Raw genomic sequence first — 22,854 nt, forward strand, 5'->3', positions numbered from 1 at the left:
GACTGTCATAGTTTTTAAAAGGAATGTAAATTAGAACATTATTCGAAGCTTTGCCCATTCTGTCGGTTTATTATACAAGACAAGGAAAGACTTTGTTCTGAGCGAGTGAGGCTGCTTTGCCGATTGTTTATATGCATCAGTCAATTTTAGCAATGCCCATGCCCCCCGGGCAACCGTGGGGCATTTGCTCAAGTTGAAGTCCCGAGGGTGGGGCATTCGGGTACCCCAGGGCAATCCCACGGCATCTGACACACGTGGTTTCCAAATCGTGCGTACACGTGATGGAGGCGTTTATAGGCCAAGACCTGAACTACGTTGCAGATTGGCTAGTCCAACAAGGAGAAACTCGTGGATGTTTTTAAAGGTAAATGTTTTCTCTAGGTTACATATTTCTTCATTTCTTGCGTTGTAAAGCGTCTGAAAACAAAAACTTGAACTATGTCATATCACCTGTCGAGATGGAAAACAATCAACGCGATGAATACAACTATTAAAATATGCATTCCGCGTTCAATAATGAACATGAAACTCAACCTGGGGTGCACTTAAGAATTTAGGTTTGCGAATTTAAATGATGTTATCTTCAAGATGGAGCTTGTGATCTTAAATCTAATGAATCCTTTTCCTAAAATATCATTATCGTCTCCACAGAAAACTTTACCTGTGAATACTGGCGCCTTTCATCGTTCCCATGCAGTTGGGGGACACGTCCGCCGCAATCTCAGTGTGTTTGCTTACTAGCTTTATATTTTTCTTTTTGGTTTTTGATTCAACGAACTGTCAAATATTCAGGGAAAATTACTTAACAAGTTATCTACTACCAAACCGTTCAAAGGAAAATAAAAATAAATAAAAGGGTTCGGCCTTGAAGTCTTGTCTGCGTTAATAGGCGATGATCCCGGGGGCAGGGCATCTGCCCTTTTCCGGTTCGTCCCCATGCACCCCGAGATACTTGCTTCAAGTTCAGCTCTGACCGCTAGCTTGAGTTGAGGAAAGGATTTTCGTGGGCGAAAGTATACTACAAGAACCCCACTAGCTGCTCCTGGGTCTCCGAGGATGTTCTGCCTTCTGCTAGTTGGGATTTTTTAACCATGTTATGTTCAATTTAAATTATCTCTTTGTGAAGGTTAATGCTCGGCCCCACTAGCACTTGTACTATAGACACTGCCGAGGGTTAGTTATGGTTTTGAACTTCAAGTATCAGTTGTAAAGGCATGCAGCGAAAACTAGCAAAGAAGTTTTGAAATATAAAGAGACTTTTCTTACATAATTTCTTTGACATGTAGCGCACTTATCTTTCACTCTTCTTCCAGTGCTATAAACGAAAGTGAAATTCTCTTCTAGATTTTCCAGATTTTACGTGGACGAGACGCAGGCTTGGTTTCTGGTTTTCACTAGCGACGCAAGAAAATCAGGCTTAAGATTTGATACAATTTTTCGAAACGAAATGTCCTTTCACTTCACTCCGGGTTTGATTCCGTGAAATTCATTAGCAGCTATGAGAAACCATTCTTTCTAACAAAAGGTCCTTTGGAAGCACCTTTGGCAAAAAGCATTGTCGGTGGCCTTGCCAGAGGACGAAGGCAAAATTAAAGTGGTGTAGGCGGCATTTGTGAACTTTTATGTTCTTCAAATAGCTTTTGACAGCACATTGAGGTTTGTAAAGATGGGATTAAGAAAAAAATGGAAACATTGGTCAATCAAGCTCCATTCATTTAGCTAAAAATATCAAAAATATAGTTTACACCGTGAACGACTTAAGTTCGTCTATAAACATCGGACCTGCCAGAAAGCACTACTAGGTTAAGACAGATTTAACTTAAAAAACAAATAAAGTTTCCTTAATTCCTCAAAGAAAAGTTTTATTATGAAATGTGGCCTTTAGTTGTAAGTATAACCACCTATAGTAGTATCCTTTGACAAATCCAAAGGAAATTTTTCTTGGAGTCAATTCCACGATAGAATTACAACAGCAAGTTACACAATCAAAATAAAGCATAAAGCAAAAGGATTGTTCTGTAATGCGAATTTAAGTTTCTTTCAAAAAGTGCATTTAAAGTTACAGCGGCTCAGCACAAATACAGTTTAATCCCCGAAGAAGTTCCGTTCTTCGTTGAAAAGCGATCTTAATTATCATAAAATTTGGTGCACTTTCCTTGAGTTTCTCCAAGAATTGTTAATAGTTTGAGAAGCTATATCGAACACTCGAAAGAGTGTTTCCCCCGAATTCCAAACACCTCGAAGTCGGTTGAAAAAACTTGGCTGCGTCTTGTTTTTTCAACCCACTTCTAAGTGTTTGAAAATCGGATGAAACACTCTTTCGAGTGTTTAATATATTACTTCTTTTACGCGCAGGCATTTCCTTCGATTTATGGAGACACTGTTCTTTCCTATGAACCCTATGCAAAAATGGCGGACATTGTAATATCCTTTTGTCTGTATTGAAATAAGCCTCACTAGCCTCGTCCAAGGTGAAATATTCTTTTGATTTTTGAATTCAAGAACGAGTTTAGTAGGGATAATTTGAATACAAACAAAGAATAATTATTAAAATATGAGCCATTTTTACATTGATTCCAATTTGCCGGCCTCCTAATAGATCCCTTTATTTTCGCTGTTGCAAAGTTGATTCTGTCGTCTTCTTTCCTTGGGAAGAAAACACGAGTATCAAAGAGACGAGTGTGGTTTATCTAATCCCCTCCCCTCCCCTCCCTTTCAGTTGTTTTGTACTCTCCCTTAGTCTCGTGCAGTGTGCTTTTCAAGGTCGCAAATCCACGATCAAAAAGGCTATTTCCCAGGCAAAACGAACGACTGGTCGACTTCTAAGAAACGTGCATGTGGATGCGTGTAAAAGTAATTGGACAAGGCTAAAATAGGTCGTAATTGTGATTGCATGGCTATCATTACCTAAAATCATGAAAATCAAAATCTCTTTCATGTAGACTAAAACGCAGCACTCGGACCAACATCATTCCCTGGGTCTCTCCTCTTCACCTCCAAGCAAGTTTCTCACTGCCTGGAACGAGAAGAGGAGAGGCCCTGGGAACGAGGTTGCACTCGGAATTTACTTTAAAAGCAGACACACACTTAGTTAATGTTCCATCTGAAAATATTAAGACAAACTTCCTTGAAAGATGCAAACCAGTTTTGCTACAACAATTGCCATCCATCAGAAGGCCCTTGAAAAAGCTAAAAGCTCCTATCCATAAAGGCCCTTGAAGTCGAACTTGTGTTCCTTTGGCACACACTGTGGGCCTTCCGGGGTACCGTACCGCTCCACCTTCTGACCGTAAAACCAAGGGTCTGTGGGCGTGATCAAGATGGCGTTAGTAGAAGCCATAGAAGGATCCTCGTCAAAGAAGTTGAAGGGCCTGATGAAGAAGTTGGCGGAGTTAGCAGCAGTAGCTGTGTTAGGTAGGTCCTCTGAGTGAGGGACATGCATTGCACCGATCGTTACCCAGGCAACCAGGTCCTCGTTTACGATTGAGTCGTCATCACGAAGATACTGACGAAAGTCAAGCTGTGTAAAGTGAAAATAATAATGATAATAAAAATAACAATGAAAAAAGGTCTCTGAGAGGACATGTGGTTCCTGGTACTTAGTACTGAATAGAAAGATTAAAGAATAGAAAAATAGAAAATCACTGAGTGAAGTTATTATTGAGGTTGAAAAACAATGCAGCGTAATTTGATCGTGTTGTCACATGGGCGGATTTGGTATGCGCTGGAGGATTTCGGTTTGTTTACATACATTTTTTTTGGTTTACATAAGATCGCGTAGTAGAAAACCTTACAGAAAATATCATGAAGGATCATAATCATATTAAGGTTCTTGAGAAGATAAAGATGACTTGGAATGAAACATAAGATTCGGCAAATAATTTCGCAAACTAGAGAAAAATTATCCCTTTTCCACGGACCTGTTAAACCTGTGAAGAGGGTTTACGATCATGATAGGGGTGAATAATTTAATAATTTCCTTTATTTTTACGCTGGATGTAAATCGGTTGTCTCCAAGGGCAGTGGTTTATGTAAGTAGGAAGTACCCCGATGCTCCGACAACCGGCTTTCCATCCTCAATAGCGATCCCATAATCTCTTCACAAACAAGCCTCTATATAGAATACTGTACCAAATTTCGATGTAACAACTGTATTGCCTACTAACCTGTGGATCAGTAGGCGAGTTTTGGTTATAGATGGAGCTGCTCTGTGTCTCGTTCTCTTTGTATTTAGTGACGGCCATTTGGTAGAGAGACCAGCTCATCATCGGCGTGATGATCCAATCTTCAGGATACAATTGTTTTAGAATACCTCCCAGCTGTATGCGATACCCTTTATTCACACCCATCCTGTTCTTTTTTTTATCATTGTAGAAGTTCAGATACTTTGGTGTATCGAAGTTAAACTTATAGGCGGCCTCCTTCTCCGTTGTTTTCACGCTGCGTTTCAACACCTTTTGGACACGGCGTTTGTTCGGGAACCATCGCTCGGTAATGTTCTCGATTCCAATTTCAATCGTCTCATACGAATTTTTTCTTCCACCGATATCCAAGTCAACCTTGTAGTTGATCAGGTGATCATGTGTGCCACTGGTAAAATGCTCATGTAGTAGGTATGCATACGGACTAATGTTAGAGTCAAAGAACGTACCAAAGATGTACCCAGAAGCTGAGATCTTCACTTCTATAACGCCATTCTGATAAAAGATGAAGTCAAACACATAATCATAGTTGTACACTGTTGCCACTGAGCGCAGAACTAACACATGATCGGTCATCCCGCCATAGAACGTGTACCCACCCATGAAGTTGTTATCGTAATGTCTGCGTAGTGGTAGCCCAGTGTTCAACTCGAATACGCAAACAGCATTGCGAAATGTTTGCGGGTGAGCAGCTCCGATCATGTGCACCAGGTCTAAAAAGGTAGCAGTGTTAGGACAATCCACTCCACGGACCATCTCGTAGCTACTCATACCCATTTTCCAGTTGCTGTCAAGGAAGTTGTTCCAGGAAGGATTTGGATAGTAACCCGCGTAAGTGGCAGCGGCCTCTTGAAGGCTGAGCTCGTAGATGATTCGTTCTCCGTTGAACTTTATGTCATAGATTTGCATTCCACTGTTAGAGTCCATTCGGAAATCAAAGGACCAAGACATGTAGCTAACATGGCGTCCCTTTACAGTATACCGTTTTCCATCAGGTTCGTATAGTTCGGGTCCTCGCATTGGTTTCGCTGGTTGTGGATCACCTCTGCGCTCATAGCTTGAGAATAGAGGGTGTTTCGTTGGCGCGTCTATCTCGATCTTATCAATGGTGCCATTGTTGTATTTCTCCATTAGCTCATCAACTGAAGCAAATGTTTGATTATTATAGATGACGTTAAGTATTTTCCATTTTGAGGCATCTGTTCCCGCATGATTAACTAGCAAAGACAAATCTACTGGATGTTGGTATTTACCGGTCACTTGTCGAAGAAAGAAAACCCAAGTGTAACGATCTTCACTCGTAAAGCCCATTGGTGAGGTGAACAGAAATTCAAAACACTTTGCATATACGGTGCAGTCAGGGTTATACGTGTAGCCATCATAACTTTCTCGCATCAACTTGGTGAGCTTTTGAGAAGCACCCTTCACAACTGCCTCATGCAATGCAGCTAACTCTATTACACTGTCAAAAGGACGGGCATTGAATGGGACAAAATCTTTCTCCCCACCAGGAATACTTCTGGTCGTGTGCTTGGTTGGATCAGCAACAGGACTGACTATATATTCCCTCACTACAGGAGGGTTATTAGCACCATGGAATACCACTGCAACAGCTTTACGTTCAGGCTTGTCTCCACTGCCGTCCAGGTAAGCTAGCGCCTCATCTTTGGACGGTGGTAACAACTGCACCGAATAGATGTAGTTGCTGTTGATAGTTGCCTTTTCGTATTTCGTGAGTTTTAGTTCATTTTGGTTCATCAGATAATCTCGAACAGCCTTGATTTCATCCACTGTGAGGTCGTCAAAAACACCAACGGACTTTGGTGGCTCATCTGGATTAGGCATACCACCTGCACAAGTCTGTACCTTGTCATCACCACTGGACACAGACTGGTTTTTGCTTGCGTTTGAATCTTTGCTGTTTGATAATTTTGTGGCTACCACTATCAAAGCGATCAGGAGCGCTATGCTTATGATGATGAAGACAATTGCTAGCACCTTCCATATCAGAGGTGCATAACTTGGCGGGCTGGATTTCTTCTTTATCATGGGGTCGCTTGTATCCATCTCCTGTTTCATCCTGTACCCAAGGAAAAAATACAAGAGTAAGGAAGCAGTTTCAATCAAGAGCACAGTTCTTCACGTGTCACTGCTTGTTGTTATAATTTCGTACAAGAACTAAATTAACCCACTTTCGTCAGTCTTCGACAGATTTGACTGCGATATCGAGCTATACAGTCATTTAATTTAGGAGTTTCATTAGTTTTTGTGGTAGGGTAAGGGTTTGTTCTTAATGGTGAATAGACGGGAACCACTCATTCATTTGTCTTGATTAGACTGGCTTTAAATCTCTCCAAAGCCAGGTTGGTTTTATTCAGAGTAAATGGATGGCAGTACCCGGGTCCTCGCTTCTAATAATAAAATAAAAATAAAATAAAAATAAATAACCTTTGTTTACCCTCGGCAGGATACCCTACATTTACGGTTTATTAAATCACGCTTTGGAAAAACTCGAAGCACACAAAAAATCCTAATGGCCTCCTTACTTGACCAGAGTTGCTGAATGTCGCAGCCTATTTAAAGAGCCTGACATTGTCAAAGTACATTAAACACAAAATACAAAGACGTTTGAAGGTTATGAGTCGAACCTTCACTCCCAAGAACCGGTCATATCCTTGTACTGTGCACAGAGAGAAACTTTGAACGAATGCGCTTGTGGGTTATTCCTAGCTTTTGGGAGTTGAGTGTTACCCAGGGACTGGATTTCGCCTTAGTAAGCGAATGACTTGATTATAACACGGGCTGCAAAGTAGTTTTGAACAGTGCGAGGAGAGGCATTTGGAGCACTTTAACGGCTTTTTGGTCCTGGGGAAGGCTGGGTGGGAGAGGAGAGGGGGTGGGGAATTTGAACAAGCCAATCTTCAATCGTTCAAATGTCGGAGGACGGATGTTGCAGTTTTGCATTAATTGATCAGCACCTAACTTGATTCCATTTTAATATGTTACTATTATTGAAACAAAAAATAAAGCACCATGACGAGATTGTCCAATTTTGAGTATGAGACTACGTAAAACTTAAGCCTCAAAGTTCAGTTTGTAGCTGTTTTAAGAGTTTGTATGAATTATACTATAAATCCTTCCTTGCTCCAACTAGGGACTATTAAATTGCATGAAGGAAATGGAAAATTAGGATCGCCGAAAATTAACACAACAAACCCTACAACGGATAATTGACCCTCAGTGGCCTGAACATTACACAGACATTATATAACACTTTCGCCACTAATCTTTTATTGCGTGATTAAATTGATCATGCGTGACTTTAATGAACGATCCTTTAGTTTAGATATCAGGCCGGGTGATCGTTTGACAGCTTAGTAATAGCTTTTTGTTTTAAGACAAGTATTTTTGGGCTTAAACTTTTATTGCTACTATCGCAGGTATCGCGCAGATCATTTTGTTTATCCTTTGTTTCGCCGTCGTTTGGATCCTCTACGAGCTACAGAGATCTACTCTTCAGGTACAATATTTCGCGTTTGTAAAGGCCCCGTTTACATGGAGACAAGTTGTCCCGGGTAGAAGGGTCACTCGCCTACCCGAGCTACCCTTGGCGAGCCAACTTTTCCTACATTTCCTTACAAAACTTGGCGAACTGTTTACATGAGAAACAAAAAGTTGGCTCGGCTGGAAGGGTGACCCGCCTAGCCGGGTCACCCTTTTGCGATAGTCAGATGGTAGGGTCACCCTCCTAGCCGGGCCAACTTTTCTCCATATAAACACTTTGGTTCGCCTAGCCAGGTCAAATTCGTCAAGGCGAGACAATCAAAGCATGCGCGAGCGCTGTTGGCTCGGGCAAGGGGGTCAATTTTTTCTCAGATAAACGCTCGCTGAAGTTGACCCGGCTAGGAGGGTTGACCCTCTTTCCCGGGACAACTTTTCTCGATATAAACGGGGCCTCAGCGTGAGTAAGTTCCATTTTCGGATCATTTTCCCCATAGATTTTGCAATTCTATCTGTGAAGCTTAACTTAAGGAAAAATTCCATAGCAAGTGTTTTAATCTTGCTTTCAGAATCCGTCTTTGACGTATGGAGGATATTACTACATTCCCTTGATTTATTCTTCTACTTTTGTTATACTTCTTATAGTCTCCCATAGCTCAGTGGTTAGAGCGTCTAACCGGTATCAGGAAGGTCATGGGTTCGATTCCCGTTGGGGACCTCGAAAAATTCTTTTTCCGAGTTATTCGACTTGAGAACGCTTCTTCATTATTTTCACTTTATCCAAGTCGCCATTCCATTTATCATTTCACTTCTTATCTAGTTTACCTTATTATAGGAAATTAACAATGCACGTTGACAACGCGAAGAAAATTTACGTTACACTAAATTAACGCGAATTTTTCAAAAGTTAGGTTTACATGCATTAAATTAACGCGAATTTTTCGATAAGCATCTTGCTTTATTTACTGCGATTTTCATAATCCTGCAAACTCGCACTTTACATTTCTGAATGCCAAACTGCGTTTTGGCTTCCGTCAATAACACCTTCCAAGACAAGAGCACGGATGTTTCTAAGTTTTTTTTAAGCCGAGCCTAAGGAGTCGAGAGCTTATAAGGTTTTGTGATGAAATAAAGGTGGTTTAAAATAACAATGTTGTAAAATAGCGTGCATTAAATTTACATCGACATTAAAGTTAAATTAACGCGAATTTTGTAAAATCGCGTTAATAAAGTGCATTGTTAATTTCCTATAATAAGGCAATACAGTGAAACCTCTGTTAAGCGGACCCCCAATTAAGCGGACACCCTCTATTAAGCGGACAGTAAGTCGGGTCCCGAAATTAACGTCTTATATTTCCCTTTATAACGAACCCCTATTCAGCGGACACCTCTATTAAGAGGACGCGGACACTAAAATAAATTGTATTTGGCTAATTTCTATTGTTAAAAACCTCTATTAAGCGGACGCCGGACTGAATTGACAATAGTATAGTATTGGATTACGTCCTTGAAAGTACAGTGGTCGGTTAATAAAGACAAATCAACACAAATCAATTGGTGTTTTTCACCTCACACATAGTCACGCAAGTAAAAAAATGAAATCCTCAACCATTCAATAGATAAAGGCAAGAAATTTATATGTTGTAGAAGAGTGATACATAAACAACGTGTGAAAGCCACGGGGCTGTGCGATATCTCATAATCGAGTTATTCGAGAAAATGTACCACGAAAAATTACAGAGTTTGGTATGGGACGCCATGTTGGTGGACACCAACATAGCCACCAACATTACTTTAAGAAATAACTAAGGCCTGGGGCAAACGTCGAATCTTAGTCGAACTTAATTCGTCGAACCTATTAATTTTGAAATAGGCGCATGAATGGTGCGACGTTTGCCGCAATTAAGTTCGACGAGTGTTTTCTTTCTATTTTTCGCAATTAATTGCAAAGAAAAGCCCGATGAGCACTGTATTTTGGCATTTTGCTAGCAAGTCCTGGCAATAACTAGCCGCACATCGAGTGAATAGGGACCTTACGAATGCAAGACGGTGACGCCAACGCAAACGTCATTTGAAAGTATAACTTTATTTCATTTGTGCTACTTCGCGATTATTTTAACTCATTCAACTTGTATACACAAACGACAAACTAGCCAGGAACCAAATTGGTAGGAGTACCGTTCAAGTAAAGGAAGAGAATGAAAAATTCACTCCCGTGGGTTCACGTTCTCAACAAAACCTTGAATTTGGTCATTTCACGTTGTTGTTTTGCAGAGGACGACAATGAAATGTACCAAAATTTAAAACGCACGTGCAGAGCGATTGTTTTTGCTCATTAAGCTTTTTGTGTTGTGGCGTTGTCGTCGCCGTCGCCGTGGTGTTTTCGTAAGGTCCCTAATAGCACGGGGACACGTGCTTATTCCCGTGTTTCACGAAGTGCAACTTGAGAATTAGGGTCTACGCAGGTTCGACGTTTGCTACCACACTGGAATTAAGTCGACTCTTTGTCGAACCTATTTTTAATAAATTTGACGCGACTTAGGCCTGGGGCAAACGTCGAATCTTAGTCGAACTTAATTCGTCGAACCTATTAATTTTGAAATAGGCGCATGAATGATGCGACGTTTGCCGCAATTAAGTTCGACTCAAATTAATTGGTTTGACTCCAGCATAAGTTCGACTTGCCAAGTCGGATAATGCGACAGTGGTTCGGCGTTACAGCAAACGCCGTTCTAAACACGCGCTGAACTCAATTCATAAATCATGCAAATTACAAAATAATTGATTCAAATGTGATGGACTGCGCAAAAGTCACAAAAATACCGACTCCCCCATCTGCCAAACGCTATTCCCCCCCCCCCCCCCCTGACGAGCATGCGCTGTACAAAGACAATTTCGCGACCAGAAATGGCGAGTTATCGAGGGTCATTGCTGACATCGCACAGCGTGATGGAAATGTGTTTTTCGTGTTTCATGAACACTAAATATAAATGATTGAAATGCGAATTGCCTATTTGCAATAAATGCTCAGTGTTTGAGTGTTTTCTTTCTTTTTTTCGCAATTAATTGCCAAAGAAGAGCCCGACGAGCACTGTATTTCGGCATTTCGCTAGCAAGTCCTAGCAATAACTAGCCGCACATCGAGTGAATAGGGAACTTACGAATGCAAGACGGTGACACCAACGCAAACGTCATTTGAAAGTATAACTTTATTTCATTTGTGCTACTTCGCGATTATTTTAACTCATTCATCTTGTATACACAAACGACAAACTAGCCAGGAACCAAATTGGTAGGAGTACCGTTCAAGTTAAGGAAGAGATTGAAAAATTCACGTTCTCTACAAAACCTTGAATTTGGTCATTTCACGTTGTTGTTTTGCAGAGGACGACAAAGAAATGTACCAAAATTTAAAACGCACGTGCAGAGCGATTGTTTTTGCTCATTAATCTTTTTGTGTTGTGGCGTGTTTTCGTAAGGTCCCTAATAGCACGGGGACACGTGCTTATTCCCGTGTTTCACGAAGTGCAACTTGAGAATTAGGGCCAACGCAGGTTCGACGTTTGCTACCACACTGGAATTAATTCGACTCTTTGTCGAACCTATTTTTAATAAATTCGACGCGACTTAGATTCGACGTTTGCCCTAGGCCTTAGATTCGACGTTTGCCCTAGGCCTAATTTGTACAAACACTGAAAGAGCCCATGTACCGCGCGTATTATTGTTACTGTTTTGCTGTTATGTTTTTGGATTTAAAACACTAATTAAAATTGGTAATGAAAGGTATTGAACTTGAACTCTGGATAGCTTCCTTAAGGAAATGGAACTTTATCACAGTACAGAGTAGCCGTTGAATGTTAATTGTTAACAAACATTGCGCAATTTTTTACAAACCTCTATTAAGCGGACTCTTGGGAAGGTCCCGAAGGTGTCCGCTTAATAGAGGTTTCACTGTACTGTAAATATTTTCCCCTTGATTATGTATGTATGTATGTATGTACGTACTTATTTTTGACTTTAGTAACTGTTTAATGTTTTAGGCTTTAGGTAACCCTTCAGTGAGGGACGTAGCTCCTGTTTAGGGTTTTCCTTGCCAAACTATTAAATTAAAGAAATCTTTGTTAAGTGGCTTGATGCGTTCGTGACCTTTCGTACCACTCACTATTTTGGGGTCACACTGTAGATTGCTCGTACGTACACGGGTTAATGAAATGATAGTATTTGTATTGGGATAAAGACGAGGCTCTACAAACTGTGCATGACCCGCTGCATGACCCGCTACGGCGGAAAATGTGCAGCGTCATCGCATGCGAACTTACACTGTAGGTTGCTGAAAGCCGCGAATGAGCAGAGCACAAGAATAGAAGGTAAAATAGACCTACCTTGATCTTATCGTACTGTCTACGTCTATGAATGAATGGTTTGCAGACGGCAGGCCAAGAATTTCAAATGCGAAACACGGAATATGCTCCACCGATTTAGTATTGCGAAATTTGTCGTCACTCATGCAAATACGCAGACGTATTTCCGGCTGTCACTTCTCTCCACCGAGAAAAGCGACAGCCGGAAATACGTCTGCATTCGAAAGCTGGGAATTGTTTTACATAACAATCAGGGGCCGTCGCGCAACGCTTCTTGTTGCGTGCGGAAAAGATCCCCCCCTTTTTTACGAAAATTTGATCTGCTTTATTAAAAGAAATAACAGGCTGATAAAATCAAATGAACAAATAAATTGACAAGAATATTTCTACTTTCACCTATACAAATTTCTCATTCATTCAGCCATTTGGGCATTTACGGCGAAAAAGAAAATCAAGCTCTCCCGGGAGCTCTCTGAACTGGAAGTCTACCATTGAGAGACTATTGAGCTACAGCAGTGGGTAACCTGCAATCAGGCTTTCTATTTGTCTTGGAGTGCGAAAGTGTGGTAGCTCGAGAGTCGACGGTTGGGAGAAGGCCGCCGACTCTCGCCTTTCGACAAAATCATATAATTTTTAAATACTTTAAATGTGAAAATAACTTTTTATTACCCTGTACATCACCAGTGGACATTACTCCAGGAAATTATCCGGGCTGAGTCGGTAGAAAACATGAAACCTTTACGATCAAATTGTCGAATACCTTTTATTTGCGGTTGATTGGTAGTTTATGTCCTAAAGTACATGATTTCCAAGTTATATCCTCATAAGATGAAGGAAAGTGCGATTTTTTTGCGCTCAAACTCCACGAATTTTCATCCGGCCATTGAACCGCCATGTTCCTGCGGCCTGGTTACCAAAAGCAGATGGTGTCCAATGACAACAGAGGCCGGGTCACCCGGGAAAAACCAGTGACGTCAAACTCTCAACTCGAAGCCCAGGCGTCGAACACGTTTTCGAAAAATGTTTCTTTCTTTCAATGGTGGGAAGTCGCTGTGTTGTTCAGTGGTATAGCAACTGCTCTAATTGCGCTGCATGCGAGTCCGGCCGACAGAACGAGAGATGTGTGGGTCCAGTTTGTTGTCTTGCACGTTTTGCTATTTTCTCGGTTTAGTTCGAGGGACACTCGGGCATTCCACCCAAGTCAGTGAACACAAATTAAACCTGGATCTTTTGGAAAGGGTAAGCGATCAGGAGATCGTGAACCTAAAAAAAATCTCTGAAGGAGAAGGAGCGGCAAAAGGTAAGCTTATGTCATGAGTGGGCGAAATGTGTGAATACTGTTTTTATCTTTGGTGATTCCTCGATACCTTGTTCAGCACCCATACAAATAGCAGTCACAAATTTTTATACACATTTTATATTGCGTTTCTAAAGTACTAAACTTTGATTGAACGAGTAAATAATGTAAGTGCAACTAGCTCCCGGAACTAGCTTTTCCCTCCGAAGCATTTCCAAAACATCTCAGTGCGATAAGAGTAAGCTTGTGTTTACTTTGCTTGTGCAAAAGCTTGTGGCAAAAACTGTGCAAACAAACGCGAAGAAAACCTTTTTAATTATCCATTTTCACCCAGCTTTGGATAAGGTGGTCTTTGGCGTTTACAAAAGGGTTCCTTCTTTCTTTTAAGTAGTTTTCTTAAAGAAATAGTTTGAATTTTTGGTTTAAGGAAGGTTTTAAGAGAACCTCACCTTCAGTTGTTTCTTATCAATTAGATTCAATAGGCCATTTTACAGTTGTGTGCTTAGTGACATGGTCTTGGATTGGAAGCGAGGCTGGGGGTGACCTTGTTTTGATACAAACCTCACTGCTTTTCATATGTAGATCATGCTGTTCTTATGCTAACTAGTTTGCATTTACATATGAAAAGCAGTGAGGTCTGTATCAAAACAAGGTCACCCCCAGCCTCTCTTCCAGTCCAAGGCCAGGTCACTAAGCACACAACTGTAAAATGGCCTATTGGTAATGTATTTTAAATAATTATTTTGATTTACTTTTCAGACGCTGAGTTGCAACAACTTCAAAACCCAGCTCTTACCATTAAGTACAGGCCAAAACAAGCCTTGCAGAGCACAACATGTGAAAAATATGGACAGCCAAGAAAAGGCCAGTGCTCCTCCTTAACTAGCAGTTGAAGAGCACTGACCTTCCTCAAGGGCTTTTCTTGATCTTTTGTCCTCAACCACCAGTTTACAAATAGAATCAATAAAAAAACTCTTTTCTCTCCATTCATCATGCCTCCTCTTTGTAACTCTTTCCATTACATAGGCTTCTGTTTTAGGGACTGGTCAGAAATTAGTGGGGGGGGGGGGGGGGGGGGTGAGCTGGAGATTTTAAATTGAGCAATGAAAATGATGTGACCCTCCATAGCGATGCAAATGAAATTTCATGACCCTCCCCCTGAACAGGTAGTACAATGTAGCTCAAATACCAGGAAAAGAAAACAAGAATGGAGGCAAACTGTAAGTTACTTACTGGAACCATTTTGCTCCAACATAATTCAAATCATCTATAGAGCCCATTGGCATCATATAACTCCATTATGCTAGACATTTCCTTTACATTAATATTTTAATACTTAATACTTGTCTTGATTTTGTTAAATAATGACTTAACTTAACAAATTTTATTTTGTCTTTTATATATGACTCGCTCTTCCTGTCATACTATAAATTATGATCACAAGAGCATAAATTTATGTGACCCTCTGTTTTTCACTGCTTATTTTTTCATGACCCTCCACCTCCCCCCCTCCCCCTCCTGCCCCCTGCTCCTTGCTAATAGGGAGCTGAAGCACAGACGTTCCTGAGCCATGTATAGCAACCAGAACTCAAATGTTTTCTCTTTTGGTGTGGTTTTAAAGAAATACTAAATGAATTTGAATATAAACAAAAGAATATTAATATGGTAGCCATTTTGGAATAAGGTTTATGGTTCATTGTCTGTAGTACATTAATAATTTTATTTTTATGTTCATTTGAAATAGAGTGCCAGAATCTTGTTTCACCAATAAATTTGTTGTTGTACAAATGAAATTGAATCTACATTTGAGAAAAAAATCAAAGGTGGCTCACAACAGTCTCAACTTTACTACATTTTTGGTAGCATGCATTTGCCCAACTCTCACTGCACCAAAAGTGAAAGTATCAAGAACTGTTACCACAGCAACAGTGTATGAAACTCATCAAGACTTGCTTGGGGGTTTGCCCTTAGACATGTAGGACAAAGGATGTTTGTTGTTAGGTTGATTTGACCCTTCATTAGAATAAGCAAAAAAATTTCAATTAATACCTGAATCACAAACTTTAACTCCCAAGAATATTGTTTTCAATGTATATTTGCAAAATTCCTACTTTCCCTCCCCTCATTTGCCTAGGTGGATGCTTGTTACCAGAAAGCATGTTAATAAATTTTCATTTATAAAGCTAGTCATTTCTTCAGTAGTTTAAAACATCTAGTGCAGTGGTGTTTAACCTGATGTAGGGCACCTTACAAAAATATATGTACGCAGAAAAGACTGTTACTATTACATTGTTCAGGATGGTGCAAGGGAAGAAAACAAATCATTGCAAATTGTTGTTGCCTTGCAAATTTATTTGTTTATTGATTACTGTACTTATTCAAATCTGGATACAATGATGTCCATGCAGCACCAGCACTCTCCAGGCTTGGTAAGTCGCTCAAGGAAGCAATTTGAACATTTGCACCTGAGAAAATATTGAACCAAGAGGAAACTTAGCATCAATTACAAGACGCTGTGGGAGCGTTTACTTGGGCGCCGTTGTATTAGGAGTATCTGAGCATGCACGTCAGTTCAGTCTTTGGTGACTGGTGAACGATAAAAGGTTCGCTGAGAGTCTAAGGCATCATATTTGCGATAAACGTGATGTAGTTCGACCGAAAATGTTACGCAAACAAAATAAAACATTACTCTCTTTAATACTAAACACGTCGGATTTTGTAACCATGAGGTACATCTAAGATAATGATGGATTTTGGCGACAAAGGAGTATTTGCGGTTCCAGTGGTAATGACGAATTTTGGCGATAGAGGGGTATTTGTGCGAATACCTTTCCACCCTGATACCCTTTTTTTTCTGTGCTTTCTTAGCCTCTTCCAGGCGTTCAGTTAGTTGGGGCGCAGCGCGAAAAAAGGGGCGCGAAAAAATAAAGAAAAAGCGCGCGAAGGGAAGCGAAAGAACGCCTGTGGGCAAACTTAACAAACGGTCGTTCCGCCCACTTATATGGCTTGTGGTTTTCAGTTGTCAGCAGATGTCAATCAGACCCTAATCAGAATTCCGGGAAATATGATCCTTCAAGCTTGGCGCGTCTTTCCTGTTCGATTGTGCTTTTCATGTCCCTCAATTCTCCGTTTTTTTCTGCAAGCGAATTGACAGTCCATCCTCCGACGTGTTGCAGGTTTTGCCAGAAAATTGTAAAGTGCCAGGGAACAAAAATTCCCGGAGTATCTATTTTTAATGTTGTTTTTAATAAGGTTTCGGGAGCAGAGAGCTTTAATAGTGTTGGCCGACCTTGCCAGTTCGTTGGGGCATGAACTGAAAAGAGACCCAAGTTTCTCGAATGTAAGTTGTTTGACCTGTGTAAGAATACTGGCTAGAACGCATGTCAGTATTGTGAAACTATTCTCGGGGATTGTGGAAAGAGAATCGCTGAAAGCGGCAAAACGACAGACGAACGCTAGATCGCCGACTGGAGATATACTCCTTCCGCGAAGCGTGCTAACACGCACTCAAGAGATCTACAGGAATCGACCAGCAAATCCTTGGCGGACAGACAAGTGGTGATGACCAAAGTACGTTGGGAGTATCGCCTACAGTCGAACCTCCACTAACGGCCACCTCTCCACAACGGCCACCTCTCTACAACAGCCACTTTTTTTTGTCCCGGCAGACAGCCCATACCTTGGCTCTTTGTCAAACCTCTCTACAACGGCCACCTCTCTACAACGGCAACGGCCACTAAAGTGTGTCCCCAACTGCCAAAATAACCTCTCGACAACGGCCAGTTTTTTCAGTGACTGACGAAAAAGTCAAGAATGGTCATTAAATTTGATCCGTAAAATGGCGCTTTGATAATTAATCCCGGCAAGTCTTTCAATTCATTTAAGATTAAATGTAAATACAGTACTTTTCTGTAAGAACCTTTTTTAGAACATACTTAGAACATACTTCAGGCTGAGAGTCAGTTAAGGACATTTCTATGTTACTCATTTGTTTTTAGACTACGAGTCGTAGTCGCTAGTTTTGGCGATTTTTATCCGGCGAATAAAAGCGCGCGCAAGAAAGTGGACTTCACCTTCCGCGAGGAACGCGTCGGGAGGGAAATAAAAATGGACAAAATTATTGACTGTACTCACAGTCTAATTTGTTTGTTTGTTTGTTTTTTGTTGTTGTTGTTGTTGTTTTTTTTTTCTTTTCGTATTTTTATTTTCGAGTTGGTTGGCCGGGGACTTCTTGTTCGCAGTCGCACGAGCGTTTGACAAGCAGCTTGATACCATTTTATCTATTTTAATGATATACGTATTTTGATTGTGTTCCATTCATATGCTGCAGTAAGCATAAATTGTCTACAATACTTATAGCGAATGTCGTTCTTGCTCATTTCGTCTTGTTAACATTTTGATTCAAAACATTATTTACATTTTATTGTGTATTTTGTCTATATATATTATTTTTAAATAAAAGATTTGATTACCATTGTAGGCTACAGTAAGCGTGAACTTGGCAAAATAAACATGTTGTACTTCCCAAAAAAAAGGTGTCATATTTCGTCCCTACCTCCCCACAACGGCCACTTTCTTCTGTCCCCAAGGTGGCCGTTGTGGAGAGGTTTAACTGTATTTATATTTGTGGCCAAATCGATTCTGCCATGAATATCGACGGAGAACAAACAGTCATTAAAGTGTTTAGCTCCTTCGTTGTTTATGTCGTGATGTTCAATCGTCTTATGCGCCAGTGGTTTTTCACTTTCGTGTTGTTTCGTGAATCAACGCTCGTGGACCAAAATTTATTACGTTTCTGGCTAGGAAACAGGATTTATCCTGACGAACGTCTGAGGTTGCAACTCCAGACGTAAACTGATCTCCTTTATCCTTATAATGATCAGAACTGAACGAGACGAAAGTTTAATGGGCTTATCTCGGCTCAATTAATTTAATGGTTTTTTCCCCAAATCCCTAGAAAAGTAGCTTTTTGCGAAAAATTATTCGCGAAAATAAAGTAAAAGAATTCTCGAAGGCGCTCCACATGCGGAAAATTTTTAAGAATGTTGTTTATCGCAGATTTGACACTCGATGAAAGGATCGCCGCCATATCGAATTTCTCATCTGCGTCAGCAACGTTGAAGCGTTGACAAAATTTGTCAAAATTGACCAATCAGAGGGTATACCAGATCCTGGTATACCGGAACGACCGTTTGTTAAGTTTGCCCACAGGCGTTCTTTCGCTTCCCTTCGCGCGCTTTTTCTTTATTTTTTCGCGCGCCTTTTTTCGCGCTGCGCCCCAACTAACTGAACGCCTGGAAGAGGCTAGGGCTTTCTATGAGAGATGTTCCAGCTTTTTTACTGGTAACAGCACACGATCGCAAAATGTCACGCAGAACGTGCAATATGAAAGACATGCGTTCTATATGGGACGCGTGCGGATAAGACAAACCTCACAGAACATCCGATTTACAGAAAGTTAACGAACCTATTTCATGATCACTGGAATAGGACAGAACTTTAATGACAAAATCAAAGCGCTCTGTGAGTGACCAACGAATGAACTATTTCAAATTATGTCTACAGTTATTTGTTTATTAAACACGCAAAAATGAAAATAAACTTCACTCGCACTGGAAGGTAACGCAAAGGTCAAAGTGCACGTTCATTCTTTTAGTGGTTTTGCGTGATTGCCAATGGACAAAATATCATGACACAAAAGAGAGTGTTTCCAGGATTTAAAAGGGCTTTAAATGAAAGAAGCTGGGTTTATAAAGTGGAAAGACACTGCAGCTCCCGTGGCGATTGAATAACAAGCAGAAATTGTCCAGTTTTCCTTCCAAGAACCGCCGAAAATATTTTCTTTCTGAATGCCGCGTCGCCGGATGAAACTTGATACACGTGAACGATTTTGGTTGCCTAGCACGTGACCAATTTCTTCCCGGTGTTTTCAGCGTGGCAATTCCTTTCTGCATCCAAACGACGGCTTCTGTCAACGTTTTGTAACATCGAAAGGGGCTTTCAGTTTTGCTTAAGCCCGGGTGCTAAAGTTTCTATTTTGGCTTTATCCAACGTAAAAATAAAAATGCGTTTAGCGTTGCGGTACTCAGTTGTTGTGGTATGAATATGCAAATTTTCAGCGTTTACGTTTGTTCCAATGAATCGATCTTATCGCCAACACTCGACTCCGAAGGAAAGATTTTTTTTTTCAGATTCTACGTTTAGCGTGTCAATTAGGCGTGCCCGTGCGTTCACCTTTTTCCCTGTTTCACTCACGGCCCGTGAGGATCACATGTTGGTTTTATCCAAGTGAACGTAAATAAAGAAATTAATTCGTCAAGCGTTGATTGCCACTTTGCATTAGCAAACTTTCAGTGTTTACATTTGTTCTGGTGAATAGATCTTATCGCTCACACTGGACCCCGAATGAAATTTATTTTCGAAGCTTTAGTTTTAGTTTCCTACTTTACCCTAAGCCTTTCACCCACGGAATGGTCTTGAATCTTTAAAGTTAATTGAACGTTTTCTTTTTTATATTGCGGCCAGAGAAATGAAATGTTTTGCTCGGCTGTATGTAAATTCAGTGTTTACGGCCTGATCTTATCGATTACGTTTGACACCGAATGAGGATTTATCGAGAAGAGCCAAAAGAGCGTCTGAGGTTTTAAAATTGAAGTCGAACTTTTGGAAAATATCCGTCCTGAAAGGAAAGTTGCCCCTTAGTTTCGTTCAATGGAAGGAGTTAGCAGACAACACACATACTAGCTGTTTTCTTTTAAGAATACGATATTCGTTGTGTTAATTTTACGTCCTTGTGTTTTGTCCCGTAATGGCGGCTTATGATGAATACATGCAGACTCGCAATCTCGTTCCCAGAGCCCGCTTTTCTTTTGGTCAGCACCAAGAACGCGGACCTCTGGGCTAATCCAAATGAGGCCACCTTTGATTGGCTTGTAAAAGCATGTCTATTTCACGGACCGGAAGCTATTTTTCGGCGCGAAATTGAAATATGAGGCAATAGCGGAGTTTACGACTCCCGACACGACTTCCACGAAAGTTGCCAAAAAAAAAAAAGAAAAGAAAATTGCTATCGTTGTTGTAATGCGGTTGCTAACCACCGCATTTATATATACGGAGTAAAAGCAAAATCAGACGGAATTTTAATAGCGCTTACCGGGTAAGAGTAAATGTCAGTAAAAATCAAAGAAATCGTGGCCACGGTTAAAAAAATCGATTTCGCGCATGCTTCGTTAGTTTGAAGGCCTTAGCTAGGTAAGTATGTAAAGGATATAAGGTAAGGTTTTTGAAATATTCTATATAACGGAAAAAAAAAACGCGAAAAACGGTCACCTACCCGAAGCTCGCATTTCACCATGCGAGAACCCGAAATTTTACACTTTCCAGCTTCTCGCTGCACAGACATTTACATAGCTGTGAATCTTTCTTTAGTACAATTTAATACATTGATTCTTCCTCAGTCAAAACATAGTAATTATTTTCACCTCTGCTCGTTTGTGAGCGAACTGAGACGCAACTGAGCTCGGATGAAGTAGAAACACTTTTCTCTATCACGCAAAAGTCCAAAATAATCCAATTCAGCGAGAAAAAAAGCTGACCGGTAGTGACTCAAATCAACTTATACTTTGACAAAAGACAGTACCGTCATTGAATTTTAAGTGTATTGTTTTTAATCTTTAGGATCTAGAAGAACGTTTGCACGAACGCCGATCAAAGTTTGAGAAAATTACAATTCAGCGTCATTAAAATCTACAACTCTACATAACATGGCATAATAGAATAAATTAACTCCTCGGCCAAAGTTTGTCTAATCAAAGGCTCCTGTGAGCCAACTCGTGAATGCAGATGACACATAGTAATTGAAATTTATACGGCTACGGAAACTTCCTTGAAAGCTAAAAAAAACTATATCTTTGCCCGATTATGTAACGAAAAATAACCATTCTTGTACTCTTGTATTCTGATGCGCCGATTAAAAAAAATCACGTGTTTCGTTATTCAAAGTTCATAGAAGCACGCCATGTGCAGCTACGTCATGCAAATTCGTGTCTTCGATAGTCCGGGGCTACTGGATTTTGCGATCGGGCTAGTGGATTCTAACCATCACTTGCCCGATGGGCAAGTGAAGTTTTTTTTGGGAATTAAAATTACAAAATTACTGTAGGGCAAGCCGATCTCACAAAGGGAAATCTGTTCAACAAAGTATCGCATTACATTTCATGCCCGACATGAATGCGTGAAATTTTTCCTTTGGAGTTCAGTCCACGTAATCCTCAAGTAAAAATAATGAACTATGACAAGCTCTTGCTAAATAAGAATTATTTATCGACCGCGTCCTTTTGCTTTCCCATAAATTACCAGTTGTAAATTTCGAAAATGAAACATTTAGAAATTCGCATAATTTTGTTTACGACGTCAATGATGCGTGACATGGCACGTTCCGCTTTTGCGTGAAAACTGACAAATTAAATTATTTTTTAATTAAATTATTTCTAAATTAAGTTATTTTTAATTCTTAAAAGAAACCGCACTTTGTAAAAAAAAAATGGAAAAAACCTATAACTTTGCTCAGATTCAACGAAAAATCTCCATTCTTACACTAAAATGATTGTCAAATTATTCATTACAGAATGAATGAGAGAATTCTGACGCGTCGTGAAAAAAATTTTCACCTTTTTTTTTTTCACTAATTGAGTTTACGACCCCGGACTTTCTGAAAAACTAAAAAAAACTTGTAACTTTGCTCAGATTGAACGAAAAATCTCCATTCTTGCACTGAATGATCGTCAAATTATTCTCTACATATTGAATAAGAATTTCCTGATGCGCCGTGAACAATAAATGATCGCGTGTTTTTTTCCACTAATTGAATTTAAAACTCATTCACTGCGCACGCCCGAAAGTTAACGACAAAACCGACCGACCGACCGACCGACCAAGTCAAAAGTCACCTATCGCTATAACTCGTTCATTGCGCTACGCGCATTCACGAGTTAAAAAAGGCTTTAAACTATTTTCAACGCTTAAAACGTTTTAAAAAATATATTGATGTTAAATACTGTTTTCTCTACACGGGTACAACAAACCAACAAACACCACAACAAACAAAAGATAAAATTAAATCTCGGCACTCGCTCCCTAATCTGTGTCACGCACGAGCGACTTGGCTACAATAACAAATTCATATTTTAAAATATGTTACTTAACGATGTTCCAGATTTCCCGGTTAACTTGCTGAAGAAATAAAAAATAACTTGATAGCAATACAACCTGGAACAATTAAATAATGGCCGTTTTTATACTAGAGGACGCATTATCCGTCTGGACGAACTTGGGCAAACATTTGTTGTTCGTCTGGTTATTCGTCTCTAGTATAAAGACGGGCACAAGACGCATTATCCGTCTGGACGAATTATCTTCCGTTATTCGTCTTGAACGACGTACAACGGAAAATAGTTTGTCCAGACGGATAATGCGTCTTGTGCCCGTCTTTATA

The 22,854-nt window shown here is 40.3% G+C and overlaps 1 protein-coding gene and 1 long non-coding RNA gene across 3 annotated transcripts; one reads left to right on the plus strand and one right to left on the minus strand.

The window, feature by feature from the left end:
• Positions 1 to 2,576: 2,576 nt before the first annotated feature.
• Positions 2,577 to 12,216, minus strand: LOC146474589 (diamine oxidase [copper-containing]-like). 2 transcript variants are annotated; one of them, XM_085116339.1, is made up of 3 exons: positions 12,086 to 12,216; positions 4,167 to 6,272; positions 2,577 to 3,520 (listed from the first exon to the last, which is right to left on the minus strand). In XM_085116339.1, exons 2-3 carry the CDS (start codon positions 6,267 to 6,269, stop codon positions 3,200 to 3,202), a joined length of 2,424 nt encoding a protein of 807 aa, XP_084972465.1. In that variant the 5' UTR covers positions 6,270 to 6,272; positions 12,086 to 12,216; the 3' UTR covers positions 2,577 to 3,199. The 2 variants fall into 2 exon arrangements, with proteins under 2 accessions (XP_084972465.1, XP_084972464.1); XM_085116338.1 differs by having other exon boundaries at positions 4,167 to 6,282; positions 12,086 to 12,196.
• An 855-nt stretch (positions 12,217 to 13,071) lies between these two features.
• On the plus strand, positions 13,072 to 14,345 carry LOC146474590 (uncharacterized). Its single transcript, XR_014866006.1, has 2 exons — positions 13,072 to 13,364; positions 14,121 to 14,345. It is a non-coding gene; the product is annotated as an uncharacterized LOC146474590 (long non-coding RNA).
• The last annotated feature ends 8,509 nt before the right edge of the window (positions 14,346 to 22,854 follow it).

This window comes from Pavona decussata, unplaced genomic scaffold (assembly GCF_977016875.1).
Source record: "Pavona decussata unplaced genomic scaffold, jaPavDecu1.1 SCAFFOLD_87, whole genome shotgun sequence".
Classification (NCBI taxonomy): domain Eukaryota; kingdom Metazoa; phylum Cnidaria; class Anthozoa; order Scleractinia; family Agariciidae; genus Pavona; species Pavona decussata.